The 12794-nt window shown below is 34.3% G+C and overlaps 1 protein-coding gene across 2 annotated transcripts in view; it reads right to left on the reverse strand.

Annotated features, from left to right (window-relative positions):
* Window positions 1-12794, reverse strand: part of SLAIN1 (SLAIN motif family member 1) — a 65199-nt gene that overhangs the window by 23690 nt on the left and 28715 nt on the right. Inside the window, exons 3-4 of one of the 2 annotated variants that reach the window (XM_004474212.4) lie at window positions 1547-1696; window positions 315-464 (exon numbers count right to left, since the gene is read on the reverse strand). In XM_004474212.4, coding sequence (XP_004474269.2) covers window positions 315-464; window positions 1547-1696 — 300 coding nt within the window. The remainder of the gene's footprint in view (window positions 1-314; window positions 465-1546; window positions 1697-12794) is intronic. The other variant, XM_058276515.2, reaches the window with a different exon arrangement.

A 12794-nucleotide genomic window follows, 5' to 3' on the forward strand; every position in this document is an offset into this window, starting at 1 on the left:
TGTAGGTTTTTGTGTGAACAAAAATTTCCACTGCTCTGGGATTAATGCCCAAAAGTACAATTTGCTGGTTATATGAAAACTGCATATTTAGTTTCTAAGAAACTACCAAACTGCTTTCCAGAGTAACTGTGCCAACAATGTCTATATAACAATATAATTTGAAGAGAAAATCCCAAATCCTTATGACGCTCATGAAGTAGGACAGCATGAGACAAAGAATCTAATTGTTTGCCCATTACCTGGGGAGAAAAGTCTGAACCACCCTCTTATATTGCAAGTGGAAGCCTCACATTTCTAGTTTAAAAAGAACATACTTTCTTCTTGCAGACGAGCCATGATCTGAACATCAGTAAGGTCCTGTAATTTATAGCCCATGGAGATGGAATCATCTTCCAATTCTGAAGTACTCAGCTCACTGTCTATAGATGACTGGGGACTAAGGGGAGAGCCCCTGGAAGTAAAACCTAAAAGATAAAACAAGTATGTTTATTATTTAATCTAAAGATCTGTTATCTATATATGCTATACAGTTCACATATAAGCATTCCGTAGTTTTTTTCCTGGTTTCAGTGTTAAAAAATGAAGACCATCATTACTATTTAATGGTCAGACAATAAGCACATTTTCACACATGCTCATAATTCAAATATACAAAATAATTCATTTTCAGTATTTTCAAATTCAATTTTCATAATTTAAAAAAATTGTTATTGCTAAAATCTATACCCATTAGGTAAGTATACATCTAAAAGGATAGTACCATAATACATGCTCATATGCAATTTAAATTAGTAATCAGACATTTTTGTCTCTGATAGTAATTAACTATATGTATTAAAATTAAAATGTGATCTGTTCCATTCATTAATAGATACAAACATAAGTACTATAAATGAGTAAGAATAAAAGATTCACAAAGATACACAGAAATAAGGAAAACCTTCAAAATTTAGACCAGTGAGTAGTCATAGGAGACTTATAGCCACCCATTAAAGGGAAAAGGCCATTGCTTGAGATAGGAGAATCAAGGAAGGAAGAATCTAAATGGAAAAGAGTTGAAGGAATGGAATCACAACAATGTTGAGATAAATAAGGAAATGGAGAAACCCTCATCTCATAAAAAGCCACTATGACTACCTATAAAAAGCTACTAGAAAAATAAAATTAAAAAAATATATACATATACACATAAAAATAAGACTTAGACAATCTTGAATCATAATAAAAACTACTTGAATTGTGTTGACATTTAAGTTTAAAAGCATATTAGGTACTTACAAACACTTAACTACACATGTATGCTTTTGTTAAAGAGGGAAGACCGCCTGCCTACTACATACAATTGACAACAGTAGTGATTAATGGCGTTTTGAGTATAAATTAATGCTAGCTCTTTCTGTACCCAACATAAGGATGCAGCACAAACTCTGCAGTATATTACCCTTATGCTTTTCAATGAAAGATGGACAGTTAAGCTACGTTTAGTGACATATACATAATTAGTGAATTATAAAGCAAGCAACTAGTTAAGAAGTTGATATATTACCTGTTCTTTCAGGTGTTAGTATTGCTTTATTTGAGGTTTTAGAGAAGCTGGGAGTATTAATGCCATTGCTATAAGGGCTGAGTCTTGCAACAGGACTATAAGGAAAAGTCAGTGAGACAGTTGAAGAGAAGAGATTCCGCCATCGGCTAGCTGTCACAGAAGCAGAAAACAGCAAAGTTAGTTATACAGAAGCAGGTGTTGCTTTGTCAGAGGGAAAAAGGGAAGAAATTTTTTAAAAAACCGAAAAGACAAAGAAATGTTTCATTATAATGTTAACTGACTCCCAGTTTATCTAAGGAAAAAATACGTAAAAATAGGCAATTTGTGAATTAGGATCCAATTCATATATCCATTTAGAAAAATCAATCAGTTTCACCTTGATTAAAATCATTATGCCTACAGGAAAATGAAAATTTACTTTGAGCATCTACTTGAGAAATATTTTCTATTTCTCTTTCAGAACAAAGATTTAAGTGTTCTATAATAATATAAAAGGTTAGCTCCAAAGAAAAACTCAAAGAAACTGGTAATCTTTAGAAACCATAGGAAGTGTTCTTAATATTAACTACCTGCAGTCTCTTATTTTTTCTAAGGTCTATTTTCCATCTGTTTAATATCAGAGAATGTTGATCAAAAAATCTTGTATGGAAACTTGTTCTAACATTATGTAAGAAACTTAAAATGATTATTACATTTCTGTATTCAATCCAAACAAGATTTATGGAAAAATGGACTACAATATAATAAATGGGTATATACATGAAAGCCTAATTGCTATTTTAGATGGCAGACTGTAAAGATTATTGGTGATCTGTTAAGATTTTTTCCCTTGCTTTTTTAAATATTTCCAAATTTTCTGTATTGAACATCTATTATTTGTGTAAGTTTTAAAGATAGTCTTACATTGTTATTACTTTAATACTTTTTTGATATTAAAGAATAAAAATTAATTTTAGCTGCAATGGTACAGATGATCTATCTCACCTGAATAATATATTTTCCCCTCCAAAATTACCTCCCCTAGCTATTTCTAAGTTCTTGGCATCATGAAAAAGACCCTAAAGAGTAAACACTTGCAAAAATTATACCAAACATCATTTACTCTCCCATCACAAGATATATGACCACTATACTAGTCAAAATCCACTTTTCTGAAAAGGGATAATTTATCCACATACTAAGCAGCATGGAAGGGAATTAGTAATAAGGTATAATTTAAGGTAAACTTCACTTTAGTAAAAAACTCAGCTTATATTTGTTAGAAATGTGATGAAACCTGAAAAAAGAAGTATAAAAAGGACTGCTCTGAAATGCATTCCTCCCAGGTCACTCTCAAAGAGCAATGCTAATGAGTAGTCAAACAACGGAAAAGGACTGAAAAGTAAGGTGTGGGATAGAGAAAAATAAATTATACAATGTAGCTAGTCAAAAAAATAATTTGCTCCGAAGTTGGGATTCTTAGGATCCTTGCAAAATACCATCAAGGTTACTTAAAAGAGCAAAATGTTTCCTTTTACTTCAACAAGAATCTTTGAGATAAGTGCTCCTACATGAGGGCAGTTACATAATAATAAAATATTTTCTTTATGTAGGTGAAAGAATCAGGCAAGGAAACTACATCCATAATGATAATGCTTTCAGAATTCACAAGTTTCCTGAAGGGGGGCACTACCACTAGGCTTAGTTCCTATTTCACACTAGTCATATCACTTGTCCAACATGTAATTTTACTGTGCTTAAACTGCTCTTCCCAATCTGAGCCAGAGCACAGACATGCAGATCTGGCCCTCCCACTTTCTCCACTTCCAGGTATGTAAACCTGATCCGAAAATACACTGAAAAATAGGGGTTAATCTGTAACACACAACCTTCTCACATCTTAAATCTCTATTATTCAAAGCTTGTCATTAAAAATTCTATATTAAAAAAAATTTCAATAGTTCTTTGTGGGCATTAACTAACAGATGATGTGATTTTATACCATTCTGATCACTCGCCAGGCAAATTAGAGTGACTGTGTGTTCTCATCCACAGATGCAAGCAACGACAAATCACAAGTAAACAGCATTCATTATTCTACACAATAACTACTGTGAAAGCCTCTGAGGCACAATGACACAGTTATTGTGACTATGACACAAGATTCAACTAAGAACACAATTAGCATCTATTGCAAGAAAGAATGCTCCACATTGTCCCTCAGCACGGAGACTTTTAAAGAGAGGGAGGGGAATTATTGTAGAGGCAAGCTAACAAAACAATGATGCAGTATCGTGCCCAAGTATGCAACGTAGGAAAACAGGGAGCAAGGAGTGGAAGCAACTGCATCCTAGCCATTCTTCAACATGTAACTAAAGAATTGAAGAATCTTAACAGGAAGAGTTTTATAAAGATTTTTAAACTTTTTTGAAATGAATGTTTTTGTAAGGGCAAAAATTTTTTAAGCAACTAATTTGATGGGTTTTTATTCACATAAGGATGTTAAATTATCTGAGAGACTCAGTAATGATCAAAATGACCCAAGGAAAGAGTATGATAATCTTGCCAAAGAAGAAAATGAGTGACAAAAGAGACTTCTGAATAACAGTTAAATTTTTCTATACTCCTACTTTATTTACAAGAAAAGTATTTCACATACAAGAAAAATGTTTCTCAAACTTTTTAATTCCAGCCCCTGGAGAAGCACAGGATTGAGTCCAAACATAATGATGCATAGATTAAATGTTTTATACTTGGCAAGGTTTCCTTTTCCAAATGCCTTTTGCTACTACACTGCCTAACTGAACACGTCTGTCTGCATGCACTCTACAATCCTATGGCAACTTCCTTTATTAAGGCACTCGCCACCACTTCCCATTCAGATTAATCCAACTGGTTCTTCAACAAACATCCAGCCACCCACTTAGCCATCAACAAGTCTATTCTGAGCAGCACTACCAAAGTTGTATTGTCATAGATTATTTTAACCATGTTACTCTCTCAATAAAATTATTAGTGACTTTTCATTAAATACAAAATTTAAAGGTATTCCAGATCATCACACTACTTCCCTCTACTTACACTCACCTCTACTGTTTCTGAGACTTCCATATGAAGAATATACTCTGATTGGTTAAACTTTCTACTTGGCGTTCCTTAACTGATAAGCATTTACTATAGAAATGAATGTGACAAGATACTAAGTTGTTGACTGTGTGTACCTCATCTTACTGCAAAAACCTTGAGATTGCCTAATAGACTATTTTATTTTATGTACATCTTCAAAGTTGTCTGCCCTAAAAATAACTACAAAAAATCTGTGTAGTTACCATTGTACATTAAACAAAGTACAACCCAAAGAAATGCTCCATTGGTGATTAATAGCAAAAAAAATCACAAAAGACAAGTACAGGGTATGTTTAAGAAGAACCTAAATTTGTTTTAATTCCATACATTGAAAATACCATCTCTCCACATCCCCCAAAATTGTCCTTTTGACAAACAAGATTCCCCAGAAACAGACATTCCTAGCATGCTTTGATCACCTTTTTCTATCAAGTGCACAACTAATAGTAAATATTCCAATTTTTGTTGACTGTATAAGTCCATACCAAAAATAAAAATCTAATTTTAAAAGCTAGGACTTATTCCTCATAAAGGAAAAAACAATAACTGATGTAATTAAAACCTTAATGATAATCCTCAGACTATTAGTACTGTATTACACAAAAAGTTCAAAAATAAGCAAACACTATAATATATTTTGGAAATGTAATCAGTTCTCACTTTATTCTCACTATAAAGATAGTTGGTTCAATACCTAAAACAACATCATGCGCATAGTATGCACACAATAGATGCTGAATATAAATTTTTAATATGTGCTTATCTCAAACCACACTACTACTTTCACCTTGACATCTATATTATTACTTTACTTTTGCCAATTCCCTAAACTTAAAATAAATTAAATTTAGTATCTTTGAAAACATTTCAGTCTGGCAGTATAGCTAGACTTCATTAACACTTCCTAATAAATATTCAACAGTTGAACTTCAGGTGTGCCAATTTTAGTTTCCAGATAAATATAATAAATGATAGAAAGCCATTTATCATTTATTATATCACAGGTTAGGACCTGTGATTAGAATAACATCTTAAAATGAATTAAACTTTAAGAATAGAAGGCACTTCGAGTATGAGCTAATATTTCATTTTAACTGTGTAGTACAGTTAAAATGAAGTTGTGCCAAGCATACTAGTTGGCAATAAAATCATGCAAGAAGGCAGCAAGGCCTCCCCAAATCCTTGAAACACTATTTCTTAAATCAAAGAGACAGTTAACCAAGCTTTGCATTTAGTGGAAACTCTATAAATCTTACTGTCAATCTGAGTTGACTTGAGCCAGTTGAAGCAGTACCCTTGCTCTTTCTAGTGGCTTTTAACAGTAAGACCACATTTCTAAGAAGCAGGGTAAAATTATTATAGAAAACATTCACAGATCTTTTCTCTACCTCTCTGATCTTTTTCCATTCTCACCTAAGAATAAGACTTTAAAGAGCAAAATTGCAGCTTGCAGAAGATTATGGCTCATTCTAGTTTGCTCCATTACTTGTCTCTCTTGCAAAGCAGGTTAACTGAGAGACATCTTCACCCCACAAGGGTGGAACGATGCAGGTAGTGTGAAGAAGTCAGTCTAAAGGAGCCTTATAATCTGTTTTCATTCCTCAGCTTTTACTAATTCTGTTGAAAACTAACTAAAAACAAATTTTAGATCAATTTTATTAAAATTCACACAGAACTGCTTTCTAAATAAATCATGGTTTTGTACCACCTTGGTCATGGCCCTCTTCTCAGTTATCCAAATTCATATGCTCTCATCATCCCTTAATCCAGGTTGTTATCCAGAGATAAGACAACTAGCTTTTGGATCTTTTTAGACAAAAATATTGTTGAGCCCCTGAGCCATAGAAATGTGAGGTGCTTCAGAAAGATCCAAATATTTATAGACCACATCCAGAGTCATTCTTTTATTCAATATTTACCAACAGATTCCAAAGAAACATTTGTGGTCAGTTTTCAGCCCAATTGCCCAAAATATCTTTTATAGACAGATGTGGCATATTGTATTTTCCTGCTCTGCAGTCATTCTGGGAAATCTGCCTGGCTCGATACTTCTACCTAGTTTTTAAAATTCATTTCTCCATTAGCTTATAAACATTTGAGTAGGCACCCAACTATGGTAGTTAGAAAATACCAGATACTGAGATAAAGAAAATATGGTGATTGGTTTCTCCCTCCTTCCTATTCCATTTTCTAAAGATGAGCTCTTGTGTAAGGTTGAGAAGATATGAATATAATCTGGTACAGTTAGTATAGTAAAAGCACACTCAGAGAAAAGTGAAAGCAATGATTAACTTTCTAAGGGAGCCAAAGCACTTCACCAGAAGACGTTAATGTTATGTCTAAAATGGCCCTTGATTGTGTAGAAGGTTATTCCATGGGGTACAGTGCCATTCTAGGTAAAAAGCATGTAGGTAAGAAAGAACAAATGTTTTTAGAGTTGAAATAGAGTATAGGAAAAGAGTTAGGGCTGGAGGGGTTGGTAGGATAGGTTTCTGCACTACTAAATATACTCCATACTTCAACATAGTTAATGTATTTTGACTTTGAGAAGAAGACATGATCAGGTATGCATTTTTATAAAGATGACAACCACAGAGGATAGACTAAATGGGCACAATGAGCGGGAGACCAGGTAAGGGACTTTTATAGCATAATGTAGTAAACTAAACCTGTGAGAACAGGTCAAATAAGCCAAAATGAGTTAAAGTAGAATTATCTGGTAACCTAATAAGTTTAGGGAATAGAGCCGAGAGAGGAATCAAAGCTAATGCCATGATTTCTATCAAAACAGGAAACATGAGATTTGCTTTATGTTTAATGGAAATTGTCACAACTACTCAATTCTGCCAGTGTAGCATGAAAGCAGCCATAGGCAATATATAAGTGAATGAATATGGCCATGTTCTGATCACTGAAAGCTGAATTTCATGGAATTTTCATTTCAAAAAATTTTACTATTCTTTTTTTTTTCATCAGCCATTTAAAAAATATGAGAACTATTCTGAGCTCCTAGGCTCACAGCAAACAGGCAGCAAGCCAGAGAGGGCCATGTTTATCCCCAGGGCTAGCAGGCTAGCATACATACCAGTTTTATAATACTCACTCTTGAGCCCTGAGCCATCAATGAGACTCTACAAGAGAAAACAAATGCCCCAAGCACCACTGTTTGAAGAAATTTGTTTTCTTCAAAACCACCAGCTCCTAAGGATGTGTCTTTGACTCTTAAATATTGATGTTCATTTCCAGAGTATATTGGGAAGTAATGTTCTTTATACAACAGGCAGGTCTCAGTTCCAAGTTAAACAATGAGAGGAATCCAACTACATGACCCTGTACTAATACTAGTAGGCTGTGTTCTAAAAATCAGTGAAGACACAGAAAGACATCAACCCTTTTAATGCTTTTTATTCTGCCTTACATTGGCAAGAAGTTTTATCCAATCCACAGCTCATCTTAAACCCACAAACCACCAGGGTAGGAAGATCTTCATTTACACATACCATCCTCTTAAAAATAAACTTCCTAGGTGATCATATATTTTTATATACTTAGAGCCTACAAAAATGCTTTGCACATAGATACACTCAAGTGTTTGGACTACATTTTAACAAAAAAATGAATTTAGTTGAAAATATTTTCCTGGTTCACTCTTATAAACTGACTGTACAGCATGAGAAGGAAGTTTTCTGGAGAGACCATAAGTTCATAGTAAGTAAGTACTGCTGACTTTGCTCCAGCTTGAGTAACCCCCTCTCCAGAGTAGTAACATATGGTTTGCACTTTATCTGATCCACTATTTTCATTGGGTAAACTTGGGTAGCATTAACTTCTACACGGCTCTCCTGGGCCTGATAAACAAACATATGGTATCTAGGAGGTCCTAGCACTACTTTTGAAACAGGTGTTCCCAAGTACTCTTTCCCTGACACACAAAAACAAAGAGGAATCAACCACTATGTATTTGCCAGTGTGTTCGCAGAAGACAAGCCAAAAAACTAGTAAAAGTTCTAATCGGTATTCTTAGGAACTATCAGCGTAAGTTTATGTCATATTCCTCAAGTCCCCAAATCTTTAAATTATAGCTAGAATAACCTACTGAAAATCTGAATTTTTCCTACAGTTCCATTCATAGTTTCTTATTCTTCAGCTTTTTGGATAAGTTTTATGATTTAAAGTCAGTAGCCATGTATATATGTATGAGCACTTAAGATCTCAGTATCTTGTAGTTTCTCAGTATTTAACTTCAAGTTGTATTCAAAATGTAATAATTTAGAAAACCATGATTTGCATACCATCAAGAAACATCTAATAAAAGATTTCATTCATCTTTATAAATAATATCTAGACCTAGTCAAGAAAATCACTTTCAACATTTTTAAATACATTAAATATTAGGTTTGATAGTAACTAAGGGATTGCATAACCCCAAAGATCAGCAAATAAATGTTTGCTTAATGGAGTTGTAAAATTTCACCATGTTTGGTAAGGAGTATTATTTAATAATGTTTCTTTTCCATAGGGTCCAGAGTTTTATAGTTATTCTTGATCTTGATTTTAAAAGAACAAATGTTTCCTAGGTCTTAATAGCTAAAGTGATAATAATTAAGATGTCTAATCACCATTATTAAAGGATTAGATCTTTTCTACTTCTCAGACCCTAACTAGTACCAACACTACATATTTAATATCTCCGTTTCATTGAAATTATTAGATCCTTCTGTTGGACTTCTTTAACCAGGACAATGGTCTAAAAGTAGAGTTCAAAAATGAGGGGTAGAAAGCGAAATTTCTCAGGACTGTCAACTTGTTTCCACTTAGTCACTGGTGATAACTGAAGATAAGCTGCCAGCTTTAAGCACACACCAACCAAATCCAATGTTATCCAGGACTGGAGTGATCTCTACAATGTCACCAGTCAATATCAGAATTTTCATCTGCAATTAACAGAGGAGATAAAAAAAATCTAGATTTAGTACAAGACACTTCAAGGGAATTTTCAAAACTCTTTTTATAAAAGCCATTTTTCCCTTCAGCCTGTCTGCTATGGCTTAAATCAAGTTTAAAGACTATGAAAAATCACCTCAGAATATGACAAGAGGGCCTGAAAAGAACAAGGAAAGTGACCTAATAAGCAAGATGTTGCCATGCAAGATTTTAGAGAGGCTGCTTGCATTTAGACTACAGCCCCAATACCAGCCATGGCAACTGGCTAGAATAACTTCAACTGTTACACTGCAATAATGACCTAAGTTTTGAAAGATGCTATAGAATCTAATTCTACCAACCAATAGCCTAGATCTTCATGTGTGAAAATGTTTACTTCTTTTTCTGAAAGTAAGGATAGACTAGATAGCTAAAAAGAAATGCCTATGACAGGATATACTGTTGTGGAGAAATCCAGGCTGGTGGGCTAGTAGGAAGCCTATGAATTCCCGAGTAGGAAAGTGATGAAAAAGAAGTCTGGACAGTTCTTTCTCTACAGTGTCTCATTGACTAAAATACTTTTCTTCCAAATAGAAACACGATATGTATGAGAGAAAAGGCCCTCTGACCCACTAATCTTGAGAGGTGGTGAAAAATGTATAGAGATTTGACAAAAAAAAACAGTTTATGATTTTATTGTAATAACAGTAGATGGAAAAACTTCAAAATACACATAAAGGTCTCTAAAGTGAGAATCTCTTCCCCTTCACCACCCAGACACATTTTCCTAGAGTTTTGTTTTAGGATAATTATACAATTGGAATGAAAGTATCATTTTAAGAAGACAAACCAACTATCACCTTGCTGGTACCTGACTTCCCACAGTGAAAGTTTACATTCTAGCACATGTACACCCCCCTCTTCTACCTTCCATTCCCAACTTCAGATTTGACAGTTATATTTTTACACTGACAAGGTTTGTAGTATTTTCGTTGTTTCATAGATGTAATCCGGACAGCCAAAAAGCGATTGAAGGATGTTAAACCAAACATTGAGGCATTTCAGTGTTACGTAAAATAATTAACTGGGGCATCAAGCATTGTGGTAGGATCAAGGGAAAGCAGCATAACTGAAGACCAAATGTCTCCCCCAATTTCAGTCATCATGTTTAATATTACTCACATCCTAGCAACTCCTCCTAATAGACTATCCTTTCCAGTAATCAAGTTTCACTTTTCAAAAAAGGTTTTAAAATGTAACATATCAGACTGAGCATGTATATACACAAACCCAGACACATACAAGATGACTGGCAAATCTGAAATTCAAAAGATTGATATTTATACACATACACACATGCACCATCCCTTGAAATAAAATCTTGTAATTAAGGCAGTGTAAAAAATTAAGTTCACAAATACAAATTGACAAAAGCACCAAAACTAAATAAATCTTATTCCTATATAAAAGCTTAAAACTCCCAAGTATTAAAAATAATTGAGAATATACACAGATCAAAGCCTTCACTTTCCAATGTAAATTAAGTATCATGAAGAGTTTGGCCACATTTTAAACTCTTCCCTAATATCCTGAGACAAGTTCAGGCTATTAATGAGAAAATACGACTAACATAGAGAATCCTCCTCAAAAAATGAAAAAAAAAAAAGGCTTCCCTTGACATTCCAAAAGAATTTCTTTAAAACTTTCTTTATATCTTGCCAGATTTCAAAAAAAGGCTCAGTCTTCCAAGACAATTGCATAGTACCCTGTAGCTTCCCTGTTTAGAGTCATGTCATTCCTTTTTTTAAAACCAAAGTCTTCCCAATCATCTTAAGAGAAAGTCCAAAGATTTAAATCTCTAAGACATATTTAACTAGTACAAAATTCAAGGTTCAAATAAAAGGGGCAGAAGACTCATGTGTAGGGAAACTATAAATAAGTCTAACTCTGTTACAATGGGGAGCATAAATTCCAAAATAAGGTCGACTGGCAGGGTGCTGAACTCCTGAGCTCATCTGTCCTGCTTACAGTGTCTGAATGTCTCTAGATCCCTCAGGAGCCCCTCTGTTTGAGATACTGTTTATTGTGGTAGTCAGTGAGATCGTGCTGAGGTGTGCATCAGCATAACCTCTGTAATTACCACCCAACTCACTTTGAAATTCCTTAGCCATAAAAACTCATTTGTATTTACTATTTCCGTTTGGTCAAGGTATTATGTCCAAATGCATCACTAGTTAGTGCTTCCTAATAATACCTTGGTGCCAGGGAGGCTCATCCCTGGGAGTCATGTACCATGCCAGGGGTAAGGCAGAATGTTTATATGCTGAGCTTGGCTTAGAGAGGGGCACCATTTGAGCAACAAGGAGGCTTTAAGGAGGTAACTCTTAGGCAATATATAATACTAGTCTAAGTTTCAGTTTCACAAGAAAAGGTTCTTTTAAGTGTAATCATTAATATCCAGGGCCTGGCATAATGGTCTGTCTTCCTTCACAAGGCACAGTCCTTGTACTTGGGGGATTCTTGCTGTTCTACTACAGAATGCAGCAGGACTACCCAGGATGGGAACTCAATATTCTTTCAGCTGTTGTGTAGGTCTCCACCCACTGAGACACCTCATGAACACTTTTAACATATTCATATGCCTTAGAGGTATGCCCCAAGTACACCACTCTCCACACATCCCCCATCACCAACATCCCATACCAGTGATCCTCCATGCCATAGCTGTGACCCTTCTATATCCAAACCTCTCCAAAAATGAAGCCAATAAAATAACCAAATAAGAAAATAAAATTGCTTTTAAAATAACAAATATAAAAAATAAAAATATTTCAGATATAAAAATTTTTTAGACATTGTGTTTTTCATCACTGTAACATCTTGTATGTCTTGTACATATAGTGACAATTTCATCTGTATATTCTCCCAGTGTCTTATTTTTCTCATTTTATCTTCAAAGAAGCTTTAGGTTACAGAAGTCACATAGAAAACATAGGGGATTCCCACATACTTGAAGCCATCCCCCTTTTCCACTCTCCCTTATTAATAACATTTTACATGCAGATGGTACAGCTGATGTACAAATATTAAAGCATTACTACTAACCATGGTCAATCAATCATTTACATTATGGTTTACATTTTAGAACGTATACTTTGATAAGTTTCTAAATCTTTGGTCCATTCATGTGCCAGTTAAGCCCTGAATCTCAGTGGAATTG

The sequence above is a fragment of the Dasypus novemcinctus genome, chromosome 15 (genome assembly GCF_030445035.2).
Source record: "Dasypus novemcinctus isolate mDasNov1 chromosome 15, mDasNov1.1.hap2, whole genome shotgun sequence".
Classification (NCBI taxonomy): domain Eukaryota; kingdom Metazoa; phylum Chordata; class Mammalia; order Cingulata; family Dasypodidae; genus Dasypus; species Dasypus novemcinctus.